Here is a 23,560-nt window from a genome sequence, read left to right as displayed (position 1 = left end):
GAAGACAAGCTGAACAAGGACTGATTATATGTATGTGGGTGTGCAGAAAGTTAAAGCTGTTTTTAGCCCAGAGGAGTAATTCTGCTTCAGCCGTGTGATGTCCCAGGAGACTTGTATGTATGTATGTGTCCATGTACAGAAAGATCCATTTGGAACTATTATTTTTGACAAGACCTGAGACCATTCAAAAAACAGAGAAAACAATGGGTGTGCGGTGTGACTTGAAGATAGCTGTAGAACTTGTAACTAACTGCTGCTTACCTGATGAGGAGTATTTTAATCTATATAAACATGGAGGGTAATTAAGGGGGAAGGCTGCATGTCGACAGTGTAAAGGTAACACCTCTGGCTGCTCTGCATGTGACAGGCTATCCAAAGGAGCAAGATTGATGCAAAGCTGATATGGGTGGATCAGTTAAAACTGTTTTAGCTAGCTATCTTTTTAAAACTCTAGTGTAGTCAAGAACAGTTGTGCTAGCCAATAGTGTTGAACTTCAACTTATTCCTGGAGCTCATCATCTTCCTCATGCTGCTGCTAAATGTAGTATGTTAAAAGGTGTCTCCAGAAACTGGTCTAGTTAAAGCTTTCAGGAATCTAAAGCAAATGTAGAATACTTTAAACACTGCAGAAGAGGGGAAAAATAAGAAAAAAAGACAAAGTATTGCTGGAAAGAAGAATGAACTCTGAATTTCTCAAGCAGAGGGCTCACAGTCTCTTCTCCCTCCTCTAAGACTCCTACATTTATTTGCTCCTTTGAAAAGTAGAGAGACGAGACAGCATTTCAGGAGTTCACACTGAACCATTCATTTAGGTTTCCCAACGCAGAAGTGCTGATCATGCAGGCCTTCCTTTCAAAAGATGATACAAAAAAAACCCCAAAAGCAAACAGGCATGGCATTAAGGATTGCGACTTTACCTCAAAGAGACCCTGAACAGTTTAAGAGGAGGAAACACAACACACACCCACACACACCCCCCGGCATTTTCAAGTGTGCTGAGAAGCTTAAAGAGAGCTCCTTCTGGTGTTGCACCTCTGATACAGAGGATGACTTCAAAACTTTGCTTTCAGAGATGTCCACTTTTTTTTTTTTTTTTTTTTTTAAAAAAAACCCAAACAAACCCCTGAATTGTTTAGAACTCTAGTTAGATTGTGGTTTCCCATCCTCCCTGAGCACACTTGGTAGTGGGAAGGAAAGTGTTTCCTGCAACTCAGAAAAGAATAAATGGGACTAAGCAATGAGGAAATAGTGGGTGCCATCTCCTGTCCTTTTGTGTGAAGGGAGAGCCGACAGACAAGAGTAGGTCTCTAAAATTTTATTCTCATTACTTACACAGTCACTGCACCGTGCTACAAGTTATTAACTCACAGCATCCTATTGCATGTTATTAGCTTTGCACAAACCTAGCAGAAAGGAACATTCTGCTTATGGTTAAACCATCGCCATTAACACTTGCTACTATCTGAAGAACAAAACCCTTTTGTTAGAGGATGCAGTCATCACCTTAAAAACTATATATAATTTCAGTAATCTCTTCCTAATGCTTCAGATGCATGTATTGAATTTGAAATAGTTTACAGTTAGTCTTATAAAGTTCTGCTTGTTTTTCTTCCAAAGAAAATAGCAGCATACTGCGAAATAGGAAGGTCCTGTAGCAAAATATGTAGTTATTACTAAATAATCCATCAAAAATGTTTTCTGACAGTCCTGTTTCATTTCTTTGCATATAACATATGTTGCAGAATTGACTCAGACAAACTCTACACAGGTATATTCACAAAGATAAAGCAAAACAGTTTTCTGTAGTAGCAAGTCAAGAAAGTTGGTGCTGTTTGGCAAGTAATTATTCGCCTCTTTACCATTTTATGATCTGAGCTGACTTGAAGAGGAAGGTGGCTGTGATCACTAAGCGCTTGTCAATTTGCATCCTCTGCCTCCTGCTTTCAGGCCTTCTTTTTCCTGACTCAACTTTAGATTGGAAGATGAGGCACGCAGATTTCGTGGGAAGGTGTATGTGAGCAGTATCACACAACTGAAGTTCAAAAAAACCTAGCATCCAGAACAAGTAGATCATGTCTGCGTTAAGTTTCAGTTAATTGAAGAAGTAACCTATCACTGTAGTAAAATACACAAGGAGGTTATCACTTCTATAAACCAACATCCATAGTTTAACCTGCTTGAACTAATGGGCATGGGCTTGCAAGACAAAAAAAAGCTGATGCTTTTTTCCTGTGGCGAGTCCTGAAAAGCCAAAAAGAGCACCATTCAAGCAGAACTACTTTCAGATGCCCAGCTGCACATGCTGATTGCCTCCACAAAACAGAAAAATGAATGAAGACCAGGAAGAGAGGGAAAAATATGTCCTTCTCACTGGTGTCTTTGAGAACTGTTATTTGAGTGGCTCTTCCCAGCAGTGTTAAAGTTTGTTCTCCTGGAAAAGCTGCTAAAAGTGAGAGAGAAAGCCCACTATTGCACAAGTTCACCATGTAAAATGCACTGTGAATACTTTTGAACAGTTTAATCTTATGCACTGTTTTTCCAGCATGGTCCTTTGTGTAGCAAAGTATGCACAGTCTCAGCTAAGCGTATGACTATGAACTGGTTACACTAGAACTGTATTCTTACACAGCAGCTCCTGCCACATCAGCTTTTGAGTTGAACCACAGATTTCTACTGCTTCTATTATTTTTGTTCTGCGTGCAGAATTCTAATCAGGTATTTGAGTGATGAAATGAAGGTCTAGTGCCAATAAATACAGTTCATTTTAAGTAGTGTTGTCTTAAATCTTTCCGTTTGTTTTCTAGGTATAAAAGTTCCCAGGAGCATACAAAATTATTTCCATCGTGAATTGGCTACAATCTTATTGTGACATTAAGGGATTACTTTGCTTAGGCCTTCTCTTTGCTGTTCCACTGATGACTGACAATTTCAGTAACTACACTACAACAAAGAGAATGGTAATTCATTTGTCTGGAAACTTAGCTGTGTACACAGCAACTGTAAGCGTATGTGCTGTCAGTTATTCCACTGATGCATTTCTTCGAGCCTATTTTAAAACCTGTATTTTTATGACACCATTAGTATCAGTTTTCTTCCCTGTTGAGTCTTTATACTGAAATAGTCATTGTAAGATTAAAAGAAGTGCTTTTATCCCTTAGAGTGTTATATCTAAGTTGTAGCACAGACACAGGAGGAAGTGCTGTGATTGTAGAATGAACTGAACACCACAATGAATACAAAGTTAAATATAAACAGGACATTGTGTTGAAGAGGCCAGGGGATTACAGTTTGTCCAAAACAAGGAAGTCATGCAAAATTCAGGTTTCGAATGTATTTATCACCTTCCATGGAGTAGATAAAAGCAGTTAATATTACTTTTGGACTGCTATAATTGCACCAGGAGTCTTTTCAGGGTGTTGCCTGCACACTACTGAAGAGTAATTCAGGTTCTCGGGTACCTCATTTTGCCGTTACATTGCTTCTCAGTCAAGACACTAAAGTATTTCAAAACAGAAACCAGTGCAATTAAGGACAGGCTCTGGCATTGCAGCCTTCATGGGCAATTCTTATTTTTCCTTGAAGCCTTGGCTCGCACTCACCTATAGGTTTGAAACTTGATGAAAAGGCAGAGCTGTTTTACTTAACTTACCTTTACTATAACACAGCTGTCTTGTTCCAGAACCACACACAGTTTTATAATTGAAAGTACCATATGAATTTGTGGAAAAAATGGGTGTACGTGTCCTATGAATCAGGCACAATTCCAAACAATTTTCAATTTAAATAAATTACCTTGATATTCTCTCTCCCTCTAATACAGTCCATTGTTTTTTTAATTAGTTTTTTAATTAGTCTTGTGTTTCTAGCATCTAAATGATGAACAACAGTTATTCTTCTACTTATCCATTATGAATACAGCCCATTATGACTTGGAGTACAGCTACTCTAGGTGCAGAAGTTGTCAAAATGCGTGAAAGAACATTTAAGATATTTTAAAACTTTGATGCCGATGATATAGTGCACAGTATGCATTTGACTTAAGAGTATGAACAACTTGTTTATTTGATTACTGTATCTAACCTCAAAATTAAATTGACCAATACTCAGGCTACAGTAGATTTTGCCAGACTTGCTTACAAAATAAATTACTAAACTTAAACCCAGCAGAAATATTATCCTCCCCTTCCAAACTGGCAGAAAATAGTCCATCTTTCACCTATTATAAATTCAGCTTGAAGTTACTGACCTAATGTTGATATTTTCCCCATTCATATTTCTTATGTGAACTTGGAGCAGAAATAGTGCAAAATAGCAAGACTTGTTGGAATAGGCAGAAAGGAATTCAAACTTTAATCTGATTGGTTTAATTTTTTTTAGCAGGAGGAAAAAGAATAAAGTTACAAGATTCTTTTAATATTTTCACAATGTTAAACTAAAACTGAGCTCTAGGCTACATGTGTAAGTAAATCTAGAACACAAAAGGGTTAAATAAGATCTTCTTTTAAGATACAAGAACTTAAGCTTTCTTTACGTTTAACAAACTTCACAGAACAGATACTGCAAAGGAACAACCCCCTCCCCAACTTTTTTGTTTAAAGTGAACATTGTCCATAATTCACATGAACTTTAAGTAGTGTTCTCTCAAGAGCCACCTTGAAACCATCTGTGCACTTGTAACGAGATTAAAGAGAATATTAAGGAGGAACAAAATAGCATCTTCAGTATTAATGCAGAAAAGTCTTCTGTATCAATCAGAATGCCCATCAAAAGCTATGATAGGATTTTGTAGGAAAAGAAAGTGCGTATCACAGCAGCCGCCAAAATCCATGTTTTTTTAAACTCCTCACGGCAAATGTAAATAATATCCTTGGATGGTCCCTCTCACCAGGACCATTTCCTGAAAATGCAGCACATTACAGATTTTGCTGCTGGTTTCATATTCTTGAATAACAACAGTAATAAAAAGACCAACTTGCCTTTTGGATAGCTTGCATTTTATAATGATGGGACGCTTCTGATTTGCTTCGTGGTTAATTAACGCTAATACAGTCAGATGCTGAATGTGTGTGTGGAGAGACTTTTTTCAAATTAGTTGTCTCCTTGCTAAATGCTCCTAGCTGGCTATCAAAGTAACAATCTAATTTGGCCTATAAGGAGTTAGTTACCTGTAACAAGTAGAATGGAGGATGACTCATACAAGCTTACTCCCAAAACACTGGGTTTTTTTCAAGTGACACGTTATTTCACCCCTCTGATGTCTTCTATCTGCCCAGTATTTGAAGAGGAGACAAAATCTTTCCCTCCCTCAGGTTTTCTTACAAATTTACGTGGTTGTTAATGCCTTACTAATAGACCGAGAAGCTAAATTCACTCAGAATTAAGCTGGGCCACATTGGTACAAATCCTTTTTACCTGCATAAACCCTGTGTGCAGCAGGAGACATGCCGATTACTACTTTTGCTTTTTTGTTTCCAAACTGATAAGACCGGTGCAATTCAGTTCAGCTCAGCTCAACATGACATACCGTAATACAAGCATAGGTCTAAACAGATCCAAAACACTCTACTCATGTAATGCTTTTTACATTCACTTGCTATACTTGCTTTGCAATAGATGCGGGCAGAGATTTTCATGGGAGCGTTCAGCTGCATAGAAAGAGGGCTGATAAAGCCCGTTTGATTATCTCATTGACACTCTGGAAGCGAGGAACACAAACTCAATCTGATAAAGGGTGTTTTACCGGTTGTTCCCCAATACTGTTACTGAATTCCGTTTGCTACAAAATGTCCTTTTTTTTTTTTTTCCCCCAATATATAAGTCTAACTACAGAAAGTCAGTCTGTAGAATCCAGCCATGGCTACTGTGCTGTGAATTAGCCTTATTTGATCAATTATCAGATACCTGCACTTAGCAAAAGGCAAACAAGAGCCAATCAGGTTTCGGCCGGTGGAAATGGCTGCACTGCTCAAGGTATGTGGAACCCGTTCACACAACTCGTAGAATCTCTGGATGCCATGTAAAAAGTATGCACCATTTACTGCTCTGGGATGGAGTTGACTTTAAAGTGAGATCATAATTTAACTGAGAAGAAAGAAAAAAAAAATAAACCAAACAAAAAACCCTGATAGGTTCTTTATAGTAAGATAGATATAAAATTTTTTCATAAGAATCTCTGTCCCCCTTTCTTTTTGGCTTCCTGGGAAGAACCAGAAAGATGTTCCTACCCCAACAGAATCCCTGATGCTGGTGACACTGCCTAACTCAAAAGCCACACGCGATGAAGGCACGAGTGACCAGTCAGGTCTTCTGGATTTAAGCAGCTGCAGTTGCTGCTCTTAGTAGTATTTCACCTCCTCAGGATGCACTAGTGAAGAAGTGAAAGGCTGCACATTAAACAGTTTGTCTGAAAGCCATGTGCATAGCAAACTTTTACACCAGCTTCTATACAACTATTTGTTTTAACTCTGCAGCTGGAATGTTTCCAGCGTAAGGCTTTTAGAGTGACTCCAGCAATAACAGAAGCCTTTGGATTTTTTCTTGTTTTGTTTAAATCCACTAGCCATGCTCAAAAATAATATTTCTTCATGTTTTATTTTTATACGGTGGCTAGCAGGCACCTTAGTAACCAGCCAGAAATCAATTTCAACCACCATCAACCCCTAAACTACAGTACCAGGACGGTTGGCTAAAGAAAGGAAACTGATTGGCTGTAGTCTGAAACTTGCCTAGTACAAGGTGTCTGGCTGACTTTGTCCTAAATAAGGCTAACATTAGTGAACTAAGAGAACAGCATTTGGTTGCAGTCTTGCACTCAGGAACATCCTTCGCCAATGCGTTGGCAAGATCTCCCTACTTTCCGATCCAGTTTCACCATTTTCATAATGGCTTCCTCACGCCCACGTCCCATGTGGTCAAATGTGCAGTCATGTTGTTCAGGCAGACGATGTAACATACAGAACACATAACCTACCATGGAAAGGGAGAAAAAAAAATACAGTTAGGGACTTGGTTAAAGAGGCAGAATCTTACCTGAATCAGAAGTGAAGGACCACCTATGGGGTGGTCAGTTCTCAAAATTTAATGCCAGCTCTAAGTTTTTCCTTATCTTCCTTACAGGGTATTAATAAATATCTGGACTTTGAGTATTTATCAACACAATATCAAAGGTCAAGTCATATTAGGTTTGGGGTTTTTTTTTTTCCATCCTCTCAACTTACAGAGGAAGCCCCCAAAATCCTCTAAACTAGGTATGCCCAGATAGTAACAAAGCAATATTTTTTTATTTTTTTTTTAAAGCTGATCACCTTCACCGATATCTTTTCTACTTTATGTGGAGTTGATTGTCATTTCTGAAATTCATGCCTATGCTACCTCGGGTTGAGCTCCCAAGCAGGCATTCAAGTCAGAACTGCTAAATCTAAGCACCTGGCTTCCTACTTAGAGACAGCACCTCAAGTTGGCAATGACTGCAGGAGAGTTCACTGCTCCACTACTATTCCAGTTTGCAGAAGCTTCTCTTCATGAACTATTCTGACCCTCACCATGGGGGTTGAACAGGCATTTGACACAGGGACACATTTGCCACATCATCTTGCTCTGAAAGAGGTAAGTTATTGTCTGTCTAAAGCTAGTCAGTGCTGTTCAGTTTTCCAGGGAGCATGTGATTCACGAACACACGGCAATATTTCTTCCTATAGGTGAAAGGGGCATCTTCAGTAGCCACCTCTTTCTAGTCTACAAAGAAAATCAGCTTTTTTCTTATTTGGCCCTAACACTTTATAACAGTAAAGAAATTGCCTCAAATTTCCTACCTCCAAAATGAATGTTACATAGTGATAAGTAGTATTAAGACGATATAGTAGGAAAAAAGAGTCACACAGTTACAGGGTTCATGTACTCCCCCGTATATGAAATGAAGTATGATAATTGCCTATGCTGCAATATTTTTCCTGCCTGATGGTGCAAAGAGCATCACGCTGCCTCTCACTGAATGCTTTATATTACTGCTGCTCCTTGAATGCTCAAAAGATATTAAAAACACAAAATGGTGATATTTGAGAGACAGAAAAGTGAGTGAATGCTTCAGAGTGTGTGTTTGTGCAGATATATACACACACACATATATATAAAAATGTGTGTAAAATATTTCAAGCTCTTGGACTATAAAACATCAATTGTAGGAGAGAACAACAGGCTACTTTTATGTTAGTGTGATTGTTAAGAAAACAGAAAGGGGAAAAGTATCACACATGGAATTATTAAAAAAAAAAGTGAAGAAAAATTGATTTATCTTTGCTCTTTGTTTCAATAGCACTAGCTATGAAAAGACATGTCTATTATCTGTGGCTGGCTTTGAAACCCAGTTCTAGGAACAAAGCAAAAAAAGACAAGTTTTCTGCATTGGTCTATGTGATTCAGAAATATGGATGGAAAGACACGAATTGATACGTATTGTGCCCCTTGTCATCATTGCCTCCAATCTCAGTCTGGGTCATACCACACTCAAGTGTAGCAAACGTCTTTCTTGATGTGCCAAAAATTCAAGGTCTGATTGTTAAAACGTAAACATCCTTGGACTATAGTTACAATACTGAACAGGCATTTCACTCAATTCCCTCTTACAGAAAGCATGGGCTGAAGGCTTCCCTTATTTCTTGAAATAAGACTTCAAACTACTGAACCAACGTCCACTGCAGGCACATGAATACATAAATACCTGACTAGATGAGCTCAAAATTCAAGTTCATTATCTTATCTGCAATTAATGTGCAAGAAGCAGATGGAAGAAACCCTGCAGGAGTCATTTCAGTCCCCTAGAGGTAAAAAATGGTTTCAAATTCTGGTGGTTTTACAGGTACTGTCCACATGGTTAAGAAGCATAAGCAGAAATGCTATTTAATGTTATGTAAAGAGATCTTGAACATGTATGCAGTTTTCTACACCACTTCAGTAAGACCCTTTTGACAATTCTATAAATCTAATAGGAAAATATATACAACATGATTTACCGCTTTTGAACATGAGCTTTCAATTGCCCCATCTCCTCACCTTCTACAAAGCCTCCTGCCTTTTGTAGACAAGTATAACTTCATGATGTTCCTTTCTCCTTTGCCAACCCCCCAATACAATCTATTCTGTCTTTTGCCATATCTTTATGTCTTTTTTGAACACCCTTTAGTTCTTTTTAGAGCACCTGTTTTCATGTAGGAAAAGCTGTGCTGTATGCTATTTTTATTCCAGATGAAACATTATTTAGTTTTTATGTTTGTCAAGTATTTCCTTATTCTTGAACCTAACTTCAATAACCGTCCACAAAAAATGGCAAGTGATTTTCATTTTCCCAGACTAGGGGAGAAGTATTTCTAATTTCAGCAACTAAATGATCTAAATGTGTTATTCACATATCTATTTAAATATGTACTGCTAATTAGAACTGATAATACCTAATGAAAGAATACCCAAGCACATTTGGAACATTACTAAAGATAGTTCTGCATATATTGGCTGTTCCTGTGGAGGGGATTTATTCATGTTGAATTAGCAATGGAGACCTCTAGGAAGTCTTATTTCCAAAATAGACTTCAGATCTTTAGTCCCATTGCTCCAAACGCCTAAGTCACTTTAAACATTGGAACTTGTATTTTTGTAGGTTTTATTTAAAATTTAAAAGACTTAAATACTGTTATACAGTAGCTAGTTCAGTAACAGTAGTCCTGAACACTTTTTCATTAGTTCAGAGTGGATATATTCAGTTATTACTGCTATATTCACTCCTTGCTTCTTCACTGGTCTGGAAATCAGAGCGGACATTTTATAGTCTGCGTGTGCACAAGTACCCAATGTCCTGTCACAGAATGATATGGGGTTGGAAGGGACCTCTGGAGATCATTTAGTCCAACCCCCCTGCCAAAGCAGGTCCACCTAGAACAGGTTGCACAGGAACATGTCCAGGCGGGTTTTGAATGTCTCCAGAGATGGAGACTCCATGACCTCTCTGGGCAGCCTGTCAAGACCATCAGTTTTTAGAACAGTTCCATTCTTAACTTACGTGCCCTGGGGCAGGTGGCCAATATATGTACTTCTATTTTGATCCTTAAAACTAATCCAGATTAAGAGGTGAATTCTTTTTCTCCCAAGAACTTCGCTTTTACGGTTATAAAGCAAGTTAGATTAATGAACACTTGCAGTGTATTTACAGTTAAGTTCATTATGGGAGATATCAAATACAGGTTGTCTCCCCTAAAGTATTTTACGGCAGAAATGCTTCTTTTAACACACTATAACTAAAAGACAAAATTAGTAACTTTCTGCTAGGGGAAAGAACTTTGGAAAAGGGAATCCATCTGCCAGCTAAAGTTAAGTTTACCCTAGTCATCAACCAAAAATATGCCACACTTCCAATCTAGAAAGCATAGAAAATTTCAGTCTGGTAAACATAATAATACATCTCACAGCATTGCAATTGTTGTTTTCTGATGTAAGAAGTAAACTATGAATCACCTACTCCTCAGGCCTCTAATGCAAGTATCTTGGAAAAATCTTGGCTCCTCTAAGCACCCCAGAAACTACTTCACAATATATCATCAAAAATTCACTTTCATCACCACAAATTTCACTTTTCATCATCAAAATTTCATCACCAGAGCATAAATAGCTAAAGTCATAAGGCAGTGTACTACCTCTGCCTTACTTGTACCCATACAGAGGAGTCTTTTGCATGGGACATACAAAAAAACATCATTCAAAGGAAGTCTAAGATCGCACATGAGCAACTGTGAAGTTGCTTTCATTGTTCCTGAGGAATCTGCTGGGTAAAGGCAATTGGAGAGGACAGAAAACAAAATAATCTTCCATATTCAAGACCAGAGAATCCCACAGACCTACAGTTTGCTGTGTGTGGGTGATGATGAAGAATGACTGCATTTTCCTCACTGTTACGTTCAAGAGCACTGTCTAGATGGGAGTATGAAATGACAATAAGCAAATATTTCAACTGAAACCTACATTTAATTCTCAACTTTCTGTCTTCAAATTCTGAAAAGAGTAAGCTGCTAAAATACCAACAAAATGTGAAGCATCAGAATCAATTCAACTAAATGGCATAATAATCCAAAACACGAAAGCCAAATTGTAATTTTGGAGGGTCCCTGATTTTCTTAAATTTTTAATTTTTTGTTAGCAGAAAGTGGTCACACCTTCTGGAACATGGCATAAATGCCCAATAATTGGATTGTTGCAAACTACCAATAGAGAAGCACAGCACACTGGTAGGACTACTCTAGTGGATGTCCTTGGCCAAGCATGGAATCCCAGACTTTTCTAATTTACTGCTGGAGAGTATCACACTGTTATGTAAGATATATAACAAATACAATGATCTCTGTTACACGAATAGCATTGTGATAGAAAGGAAGCTCCTTTTTCTTCCGCCCCAAGATTCTGGTCCTGATCTCATTCATGAGACATTTGAAAGCTGCTAAAGGAAGACAGATTTGTTTGTTTCATTTGTGAGCATGTTTTGAGAAGTGGCAGAAGTACTGAACAGGCTTATTAAATGTTCATACAGCTTACACATTTACAAAGTGGCTTAAAAACATTTAAAAGTGTCCCTGTTTGAAACATCTTGATGTATATTACCTAAAAAATAGCTGCATGCTGCCGCAAAATAAAATCAGAGCTTCCGACACTTCAAAATCGTCTTACCTGCCCTAACGTACAGCTATTTATCATTTTTATTCCCAAGTCAAAAGGCGGAAGTAAAAAAACTGCCAGAATTTGCAGCCATTTCCAAATTTTATTTAATAACTTGTGTTTGTATAGATCCCCTATACAAAGCCTATTCAAAAGTTGTCTTAATAATGGCACAGACTTATTCGTGTGCAGAACTCTGTGCTGTATGCTTTGACTTCTTCACCTGCTTCACAAGAAATTTTACCTTTCTTGCTAATTTGAAATTCTAATCAACAAGAGGTTCAAACAGAACTTAAAAATACCTCACAACCTTAAGAGATGACGGTGCTGCAAAAATTCTCTACCAAAGCTGCATTATCTAACAAGGTATGTGTGAGTCTATATGCAGATTTCTGTGCAAGAACAGGTTTTAAGACATCTTTAAAAGGTGAACATACCTACAGTAGATCATACAACACAGCAAAGCCAGGCAGAGTAGCCAGCAGAGAAGATTAGCTCATGCAGTGATACATGCGGCTGCAGCACTGTTCAGAATAATTGGGTATCATTGCCCAAAAGTGTCTACTAATCCCCAAAACAATGTTTATGCATCTGCCCCATCCCTTCCAACTGTGAAGATGATTCAATGCGTTGTAAATTAGGCTAACAATAAAACTATTTATAAAGTCTGAGAGGGAAATTTTTTTTCTCTTTTCAAGACATAGAATAGGTAAGAAATGAATCTAAGAGTAGAACAAATAGCTACCAAGATACAAAGCCAAGATCCTAAAGACTTGTGCATCAAGTACCTCAGAAAATACTTGCTCTCTGGATTTCAATACAATCCAGCTCTTTCCCCCAGTATTTTGGAGATTGTTTGAAAAGAACGTCCAGCAATGGAAGGAAGTAAAAGCGTGCTATAGTTCAGCCTAGCAAAATTTCCAGTGCAGCTTGTCCACACTACTATTTCACAGCAAAAAAAATGTTCTAGTCTGCTGATATCTTGTATTACTCTCCTAGACAGCTCCATTCTTGCATATATTCTTAATTATCTCTTCTCTGTCTTCTGTGGGGAATGCTCTGCACTGGCATTGTCAGCTTTCATTACACAACTCAAGGAACATTCAGTTTTATTGACATTTTCAATAAAACCAAACCAAACCAAATCCCAACAAGCTAAACAACAAAATTTTGGAAATCAGTGAGCTAAACTATTTTCCTGTTTGCCTTTCCCAGCTTTGCAAGATGTCATAGATTTTGATTAAGCGCTAAGTAGTTCAGAACAACTTGGCTAGGAATCTTGTCGTTCCTTCCCATGGGGAAAGGGGACTAAGCCACATTATGGTGAAGCTTTTTAACCAAATATAGATGTATTTATTAAAACTCCACAAAACGTATCTTGAGGCAGTCCTTTCTATCATTTCCACTCCAAGAAGACTGGATGGGGAATGTTAACCTCTAAGTGCTCGAAGTTAGAAGTCTCTAAATATTAATGCACAGCATCTTAAAAATTGCCCTTTCAAGACATTTCAGTTCCCCGTTTCTCCACAAACAGTACAGCTGCAAAAGATTCAGGAAACATGCAGTAGGAAAAAGCGTACTTCTCCTATCAACTTGTTTTTTTTGGCCACCTGCTATGGTCACTGCAACTTGCCGTTCAATATTTTCTTCTTTATATAGATCGTCTATACTTACTCATGGCTACCAAAATGATCAATAACTGAATCAAAAAGAGGAAGAGAAAAGAGGTGGTATAAGGGACCTCAGAATGTTTCTTTTAATCTGCCAATCTGTTCCCAGGACTGCAAGTGCACTTGGGACTTCCATCTGCTCTTAAATCAGTCATAATCTCAGGTTCCATGCTAGAAGCATACAGCTCCGTGACATCTGTGATGCTACATAAAATTTTATGTCTGAGACAGAGGATGCTTACGAGATGCTGCAGAGTCATTCTGTATTTGTACTGCTGGGTTTATGCTTAGGAGAAAAGAAGGGAGCAAAGATTATTTTTTCCTTTCTTGCTCTATTTTGCTGTCTACCACAAAGAGGGTAAAGCAGTATGTATGGGCACGCATTAGAGAAAAAAAAAAACCTACTGGTGAAAAAAACTGCCTAGGAGATGAATAGAAGAAATTCTATAGAAAAGAAAGACGACATCGTCTTAATGCTGTATCAGCCACTGGACAGGTATGGTTAAAGATTCTGCAAGAATTCTTTAGACTGCAAGGCAAAAAACTTTGTATTTCCAAGTTCAGTCACGTATAACTTGTGTTTCAAAGCGTCTTCTCTCTATTTTCTTGAAGATCGTAAGCCTTGGAAGCTGCTTTAGGGAGCACACAGGAGATGCAGTTTTGCACTGTGGAGACTGCAAACAAACCACCTTTTATCCCAATTTGTACTAATTTCAAATTCACTTTCCTATTTATCTTACTACTTTACTTGCACAGAAAGCTGTCAAACTATTTTTTCCTACATTAAATGCGACACAAATTTTGAACAGAGAATTTATATCACTTGAGGACAGAGCACATGCTGATTTTTAGCTGCTTTTTTTTTTTTTTAAATCAACAGTTTTTAAGGAGGTTCTACGTAAGGGATTATTCTATTCCTTGACCTTGGAACTAAAAAGAACTCAGAAGAAACTGTTTCCTCCTGGTTCTTTGAAGTCAGTGTATTTGGAGTGGGAAAAATTAAGATATGGCACTCTCCTAGATTCAAGTCCTGCTTTTGCTCTAGTGGATACCAACTCCACAGAAGTAGGGAGCATCTTCAGGAACAGAACAGGGGTTTTCAGGAAATTATTTTTGAATTTCAAAGAATCCTCAATGAATCAAAGTGATAAATAGAGCATACCTGCTTTGTAATAGTAAACTGCCAGTCAGGTCTTACTAAAGTCAGGATCGTATCTCAGTTCTGCCATGTATCACAAAAAAAACGGTGGTTAAATCTTTTGGTTTGGTCCAAATATTTTTCTTCATCTACAGAACGTATGCACAAAAGAGTAACTACTTTTGCATCACAACTTCTTCACCCCACCATGGATTCATGAGTTAAGGCCAACATCTATTGGAGACAGTCTGACAGAACAACTGAGGTATACGATTACTCCCATGGATACAGCACGCAATACTCATTTCTAAACTGCTTTATACCTTAGAAGTCACTGATCCACACATTTCATCTGCAGGATCCCCTTCCAACCTTACACACTGACCTCAATTTTTTGTCTAAGTTGCAATCCACAGCAGCCAGGCACAAGCAGTAGATCTGACACTACAAGCTGACTTACCAGCTAGCACAAATGGTGGGTTACCAATCTTGTGAAACATCTAAAGAACTGGGCTATGATCCCACTTCATCTATGGTGATAGATGCAACTTCACAGAAATGAGCATTTTAATTTGTCACATAATTTCTCAATATAACTAATAGAAACATTTTTCTCCAAAAGACTTGTGCAATTGCTGAAGCACCAAGGCAAAACGGTTAAAGTTTAATTTAACAAGAGAATTTTCAAAGGAACCATTTTGCTCCCAACAACTTGCAGCATCACCAGTGAGACCAGACAGTGAACACCAGTGTATGACTAACTTGAGGAAGAAGAAGAGCTAGGATCAAAATTAAAAAGTTTAGACTTCAGGTAGGTGAAGAGTTTGCTTTTTCGAATAATCACATGATCTTGCAATGATATATTCAGGAGGAATTAATATCACTGCTACACTTGTAAAAGGAACATTCACTGCCACGTTTGCAGGGCTGAGAACATGCTGAAACAGCACTGCATCTCCCATATCATTCCATGTTTCACAAAGTTATATCCTGTAGGATGTGGGAGAGTGAATACAAAGTCAGGATATGCAGTATAAAAGCAGAATTATACCAAAAAGGTATCCTACTGTCTAAGAAGAGACTCCTAATAAAGTAGAGGTAAGCCATAATAATAGGTAACACCAGTAAATGGTAGTACTTCTTATGAAATAAGATTTCCCGTAGGGTATAGCAGCATATAAGGAAGTATTTGATTCCTACCCAGAACGTTTACATTTGAGAGTAGTGCGAAATCTTAAAAAAAAAAAAAAAAAAGTCTCCTGTGAACAGGCAGGTAGATGACAGAGTGACCCGAGCATCAATGCACGGCCCTGCGCAGTGTTTAACATTTTCAAAAGAGCCAGATGAGTATTAATACTTCTAGAATTCTCTCTACACCAAGCCCACGTGAGTTAATACACTTCTCCCAGAAGCTGAGGATTTAATTAAAAGCCAAAGCGTATGCAGTAATTTAATTAAAATAGCAAGCAATAGCGAGTGATTCAATAATGTATGTGTTTCATTTTGTTTAGCCCAATGAAAACGCAGGAACAATAAGGCTACTAATAAGGAACTGGAATGAATAATGAAAGGGTCTATACTAACATACTCTATGTGTTATATTAATTCTAACTCTTCTGGATCCTGCACATATTTTGACTTCAAATCAACGCATGCTGAATATTATCCCAGGTTTGACTTTCAGTATATTTCCTGAATTATATTATTTATGCCTTGGGTTTAAATAGCTTTCTAGAGGTTGCACCATATTGATCCACAGCCTGACAACAGCTAAGCTTGCTGGCCAAATCACTGGAGAGAAGCAGCTCTATTTCTTTTAAACCTAAATGAAATTTATTTTATGTCTTTATCCCCTACTTACACCTTGTGTCCAGGGTCTCTTAGATTACACATTGTGCACCACGCAAGTCTTCTTTTCCTGTAGCCTCTCGCTATGTTAAGAGTAATTCTTCTTCTAACCAAAGGGAAATAGATCCCCATTCAGAAGCTCTATATATACACCATAAAGGAAAACAAACCCTTACAGCGATGTATGCTTCCACACTTCCCCTTTTTTTTTTGTATGCCAAGACTTATACAACATTCCCTGCTCCTGCCTGTTCAGAATACGGCAGGACCCCCTGTAGACCACTATGCACAGATTTGAGCAACTTTCAGCAACTCAGGAACATTTAACGGCCATGAACACTCCTTTAGGTAAACGTTTTCATTTCAGTACATATAAAGATACAGTTAAATAAATATATTACTTTAAAAAACCTACTGAAGAAAATACTATACCGTTGTGATTAGAATATCCATAAAGAGTTTTCAGTTCTTGAAACTTTCCTCCAAGGCCAGAAATGCTTAGTATCAAAAGCCCCTGACACAGACTAATACTAATACTACTCTCTCAACTTTTGTGGAAACTGATGCACACTGATCTTTATGCCATTTCCTTAGAAGAACGACAGCAATCTAGTGGAGAACTCTAGCGGAGAACCAGGTAGCCTCGAGTCCCAGTACCTGGCTTTAACACTTTCTTATACCTTAGATACGGAATTTAAGACCATAGGTGGCAATTTTCGTTTAGGTAATATTTCACTTACTTACTTTGTAGCGGAAAAAAAACCCTGTAGTTCCTGAAAAGAATCCTAACTTCTCAAGACAAATTTTGCCAATTCCTTTTAATATCCTTTTCCCCACTTCTTCCTATGAAGGATTTAGACTTTCACCAACAAAATTCACTGGGCATCATTCCTCCCTACCTAAGCCTTACTTCATGTTCAGTTGAACTAGCCAGTAACGTTCCTTCAGGATTTGTCAGATGATTATAGCTTATTTTTGGGCTTTCTGTGTTTACTTCAAATACCAAGCCCATTACTAAGATCAGTACTTATGTGTGTAGCAGTTTGTTAACTTATGGACAAATGTGTTTGATTAATTTTGAGGGGGACGCTTTCTAGGCAGTATCTTCCCTTTGAGAATGACTGTAGCACCTCCTGCCAACCAGCAGAAGATTTTTAAGTGCACAGTCCTAGTGAAGCTGTAACATGTCCCTGTGAGACTCTGGATAAATAAGAACACTGTAAAGAATGAATTTTGATTAGAAAGGGTAGAGAACTTTAACCTTCAAAAATGTTTCCTTTAATATCTCGCAGGTAGGTGGCTATTATCTTCATTTTTCTGATAAGAAAAAAATGACTCAAAGACCGAACAAATTACTTCCCTGAAGGTACCGAAAGAGATGGAATTACTCAGCTAGATTTTTATGTTCAAGTTCACTAGGCCATGTGCCTCTCGTGCATACAAGACAATTAAAAATTCCATAATCTTTTACTTTATGCATATGCTTCTCTCTTCTGTAACCACAGTACAGGTATGTATAAAAGAAGAGATCTAATGTGACACACCAACAAAATGCTTATGCTTATTTTTTCCTCATACTGTAGTTTCCATGCAAAAACCACATGAAGGCTATATACTGCAAGACTTACCACATCAGTAGTGTCAAAATAAAACCTCTTTTTGTTTTGTTTTTAAAAGGAACATGCTAACTTGTTTTATCTAAGGCCAACTCGAGGACTTAAGAGACCAACTGACCGATTTCAGTTACGTGTATTGATTGGGACTGGAGGAAGGTAACTAACAGGCTCAGTATACACTGCTATCAAGAGAGTCGCCTGTTGCAGTACCTTAGGTAGCGTGGCGGAAGAAATCAAAATCAGCACATGCTGTAAGAAACCCACATCAGTTGAATAGACTGGGGGAATATACTAGAGCCTTTTCAAACCATATTTCATGATCCTAACTACAAGCAGACCATGAAGACCGTTTACACTTTTAAAGCTGCGGACAGCTTTTCTAAAGCGTTTTTCTGGGTCCTATCCTTGGAACCCATGATAAAGCTTGTAACTGGTCAATTTCTAGTATTTGAGGTTGAATTCAAAAACTTCAATACTTTTTCTTTTTTTTCTTTTTTCTTCTTTTTCTTTAAATACTCACAGCAACGTAAACTAATATGCTAGGCATTACGGGAATGGCTGAGGCAGAAGTACTGTTCTGGAAGCAACTATCTAAAGGAGAACAGTCAACAGAAGACATCTGAATATGGTACATCTCAAGGCCTGGCAGGAAGACTTGCCAGAATTATAGTATGTAACCAGTTACTAATAAGATTTATTTTTCCTTTAATTCCTTCTTATTGAACTGGTTGGCTCAATCTCCAGCAGCAGTGTGCATATTTAATTTTAATCAATGGAAGTACATCTGTTATACCAACACATAATCGTGTCCTGAAGCCATTTTGCTTGGTACCAGATAAACCTCATCCATCTAGAAAGTGAATTTACCACTGCCATTACAAATTCTTCTCCACAGAAAAAGGTTCCATGGAAATGGAACCATGACTTAGTATTTTACTGAGTTTCAAGAGAAACATTAGTTTTAATACATGTTGGACTACTTTTGTACAAAGATGAAAAAGTTGTCAGAGCTTTTTGTTTTTTTGCTTATCTCTTCAAGTTTGTTTCTTTCTTCCTGTCCTTTTGAACATAATTTCTAAATTAACTCCGTAAATCAAATCATTCCAAATTTATTCTGGCACAATCCAAACAAGTGCCTCATCTCCTGTGTTTATGAATGAGCAGCTCTGTTATATAAAAGTTAAGAATCTGCAGCTGCTTCTCTTCCACCTGTTTTATTACCGAATCACAGTGAGACTTGATCATAGAATCAAGTATCTATCAAAAAGGTACGGTCTCTTCTGTCTGGACACATTTTGTTTCTGATGGTTAACAGAAACACCCAATGCTTGATGTTAGTCTGCTCTTTTCCTCCTCTTACCCCTCTGCTTAGCAGAAGGCCAAAGCAGAATTAAAGCAACAGACACTTTTAAATAATGCCAGGAAAAGAATTCTGCCAGGTTATTACAAAATTATACAGAACTAAATTAAAAATAGTGATGTGGAAAAACAAGCATAGTAACATACCAGACCTCTCTTTTTTATACTTATTAACTATAGTTACGTGTTTGTGTGTATACATATATATATATATACACACACACAGAGTATGAGACAAGTTTTTGAAATGGCTTAGAAGGTATGTTTGCCAAGCATTTAAAAAAAATTTTGTACCTGCCCCTGCCAAGATCACAGATTTTTACAACTTGTTTATAATGCTTTCTCATCACAGTTGGATCTCCTTTAATCTGCATTTATTCATCAATGTTTTAAAGTCCTTTCCATTGTTAATATTTTTTATACATACATACACACACATATATTTATAATTTGGAAAGCACAAAATTATCTTCAGAACGCACCACACTAAAGTCAGGAGATGGTTTAGGATGTATGATATCTTGTAAGAGATATAATGCAAAACAAATAAAAGTTTGTTTTTAACGTTGTTCTAGTGCAAGATAAATGTGTTCCCCCTGGGTTTATTTCCTTTTCAGCTTTCCTTTGAGCTACTTTTTTCAAATTACTTCTCAAATTTGTAATTTTGTTCCCATGAGTAACTTCCCTCATGATCACTGCTCACATAAAAGGAATGTGGTGTGCTGATACTTGTATAGAAATTAATATGAAGACTTTACATGCATTTTTGGACATACATTTTTTTGATGAGCAGTCTCAAGTAAGTTTTTTCTCTTATTTTAATAATCAACCAAAGTACCTCTGTTTCTGTCAATGATTCCTTTCATCTACTTAACAGACATTTATAATTGCCTGTCCCATTGCCCCTATTTATTCTGTTTGTTTTCAATGTCGTTAAACATCCATTTACATGTTTTTTTCCCCCGCTGGGCAAGTAATCTCAAGATTACTCAAATGCTTAATTTGTCACTTTACCTCCCTATTTTATACTTTTTCACAGTTCAGCTTCTCCTTTATCTTTCTTTTGTTTTCCTGTATGGATCTATTTGTCATCTGAGCCGACTGTACTAAGCAACATGTACATCTTGTACTACTATGGCCTCTTTATTTTCCGTTCTTCCTGTCCCCTCCTCTAACCTAAGCAAATAATTCAGGATCTTAAATGTTTTTATGCATTAACCTTACGAGAAACAAGACACAGAGTAGCTGGGGACAAAGTGCATTATCAACTATTCAGACATGTTGATTTTCTGTGTTGCTAAGATGTAGCAAGCAGCTTGCTCTTAAACTTGTTAGAACTAGAAACCATTTTACCAAGACAATCTTACCAACTTTGATCACATCTTGATGAGGCATTTCACCAATATCTAATAAAAATTTAACACAGCATTTATCCAGTTTGCATTAAAATCACATTCAGCACCATCTCGGAGACACCCAGCACACTGTATACTGCAAAGACTAAAATCTGTGTCTTCTTTCTAGAGACACGCTTTAGTAGTTAGGTCTCAATCACAATAAGCAGTGGACAGTGATCTGTGCGGATAATGTTATATCTTATCATAAGGTTCCTAACTAATTAGGAAGGAAAGTTACGTGCTCATAAGGGCCCAGTCTGTGGAGTGTTCTAACAAGGTGCTGTGCCCTCATTCCACAGATGCAGCACAGCGAGGCAGCACCCTGGCCAACCGGCCAAGTCTGACTCTCGTTTCCTCACACAAAGCCTTACCGCTGCAGAGGCTACTTGTGAATGTGCATCGCTTCAGATCAAGGAACAGACAAACATCAATACTTGCCAACATCTCACCAATAAGAGCTGCAAAACAACACATTTTGCCTTCACTCGTGCTTCAGCAGTTAGTAGTTACTGCAAAGTCTACATGAAGAGCAGCACTGAATATATAACCTTCAAGTTTGTCCACCTTCTGGGAAACGGTAACTTGTTACAACACAACCTAGCCCAGTAAAACTTCAAGAAAATCTTTCCTGTCCACAGAGGCAAGAAATACGGCTAACAACTGTTTGATCAGATTGCACCACAACTGACCAGTGTTTTTTTAATACAGTTTGATCGAACTGGAAGGTTTCAGCATCTTCCCATCCTATTAAGCATCTACTCTGGCCAAAGAACTCAAAATTAAGTTGAGATTCCTATCTGAGAAGCACACAAAAAAAATTGGCAACACCTCTCTAAGACACTGCTACTGGAAGCTAAAGACAGGTTTACTTTCTAGGGCCTGTTATCTTGGCCATCCCACTGACTGCCAAGAGCTCTGGATAGGTGGAACCTGAGCTGCAGACATGTCCATTAGGATGTGGCCTACAAATAGGAAACTGTTCTACACAAAAGCTGCTGAAGAGCTGGCACACTGTACTAATTTTTCTGTAATTGCTAACTAGGATTGGATCTAAGATGACAGATGTGAAATTCCTTTACTGATCATCTAGAATATCCTCTTACGTCTTATGCAATATTAAAATTCCAACAATATTAAAGACCACTGCATACTTCTGCGTGTTGGCTTTACACAGCAAGTGATACCAGAACTACTTTTTGCTGTAAAATACTAAGCCTTTGCTTTCTGTGCAAATAATTTCTACGGCTTAGAAGTTTACAGCTCTGTATCTTTTAAAAACCTACACAACTTTATTTACTAGCAATATACATCTAGTCAAGTAATTAAGACAAGGCCCATAAATTTATAGTGTAATTTGCAAATGATTAACCTGCATTTTTGTAAAATACATTTCCAGACCTCTGTGTTATATAGCTACTTTCACTCACAAATTCACTGCCCCTAGTTTTAAAGCAAGTTTGTGGTAACCACCTGAACTGACAACTGACAATTTTCAGATCAAGGATCACAGGCAATTGATTTTGGATTGCTTACACTTCCAACAGAAATGCTGTAATAGAATGGAATTTGAAGGATGTGATTCCTGTAATTCCTTGAGGATGTGACTGCCTACTAAGTCTAGTACTAAATAAAGACAGTATTTCAATACAATCGTTATCCATCATAAGACACTAAGCTCTTGAAAGGCCCACCCAAAGCTAGAGAACATCGCTGCCTGGAAAACACATCTGGTGTAACCGTCACCTAGAAACGTTTCACAGGAAGCTGGTTTTGTTCTAGTAGTGTTGATTTAAAGGTTATCCAGTCAGAGAGGCACAAAATGAGAATGCATGTTAAAATTTCTCTTTCTCACTGAAGGTTGCACAGTGCATCAGCAATTAACAATTCCTATCACTTCTCCCAGTTTGCCGTGTGAAAAGGCTCAGAACTCGTCTTACAAATTGCTCTTTTGAAGATCAAAGGGAAGCTGAATTTGTCTGTGTGTGCTCTGGATGAGTTTGTAATTTACTGGAACTTTCAGAGGAGGCTTGGCAGCACGCTCGTTTGACAGCCCCAGGGTACAGGATTCAGGGGAGCTCTGTGACTCTTCCCTTCTGAGTTCCTTCCTTGCCTTTAATTGGCACCTCATTAGAAATTAATGAAAATGACATCCTCTGTTCTTCCTGCTCCAGGCACAGAACACTACAAAAAGACCCATCACAATTCATAACACATTCAATTTATATAGCAATTGGCTCTTAAGCATTATTTAAGAGATGTGAATTTCTTGTCAGCAGTTAATAACTTGTACAGAGTGGAAGCAGAATGAAAAAAGATCTTGAGAGTATGCGTGTAGGAAAATTAAAAAAAAAAAATAAAAATCTGTCTACAGCTGAAAAATGCTGTGTTTGAATTTGAAGAACCCTCACTGGAACTCCCTTCTCAGTAATGAATTGTTTTTCTTCACGGCAAAGCCCTGCAGCGCTGTCAAATCTGCCTAAAACCCCATGCAGTGTCAAGGGAACAAGCTCAGCAGCGTCACCTCTCTCTGAGCAGCTCTTAGAGGAGACAGTAGGGCCAGTACAGCAGTCACCCAAAGATCTTCAAATGTGGTGTAAAGCCTTAGGTGTAAAGCAGCCACCCACGCTCTCTGCCCTTTTAGAAAGTCTGTGCTCTGTTGGACAAGTCCCAGTTAGGCTGGATTAATATCTGTAGGTATGTCCATATTAAAACATTGTCCAGTATGTATAGATTTTCATTTCCACTATGTCTCACTAAAAATCTCACTGGAAGAGTCACCAGGACACATCCGCAAAAAAGGAGATAATTTCCAGTACTTTTAACATTAGGACAAGAAGGTGT

The 23,560-nt window shown here is 37.8% G+C and overlaps 1 protein-coding gene across 3 annotated transcripts in view; it reads right to left on the bottom strand.

Annotated features, from left to right (window-relative positions):
• Positions 1-1,305: 1,305 nt before the first annotated feature.
• The window catches only part of ZFAND3 (zinc finger AN1-type containing 3), a 149,507-nt gene continuing 127,252 nt past the window's right edge, over positions 1,306-23,560 (bottom strand). For all 3 annotated transcript variants that reach the window (XM_074165103.1, XM_074165111.1, XM_074165115.1), the window contains one exon: positions 1,306-6,966. In XM_074165103.1, coding sequence (XP_074021204.1) covers positions 6,812-6,966 — 155 coding nt within the window. In that variant the 3' untranslated portion in view covers positions 1,306-6,811. The remainder of the gene's footprint in view (positions 6,967-23,560) is intronic.

This window comes from Numenius arquata, chromosome 2 (assembly GCF_964106895.1).
Source record: "Numenius arquata chromosome 2, bNumArq3.hap1.1, whole genome shotgun sequence".
NCBI classification, from domain to species: Eukaryota; Metazoa; Chordata; class Aves; order Charadriiformes; family Scolopacidae; genus Numenius; species Numenius arquata.
The sequence above is the reverse complement of the archived record's forward strand: the minus strand, read 5'-3'. Positions and strand labels throughout refer to the sequence as shown.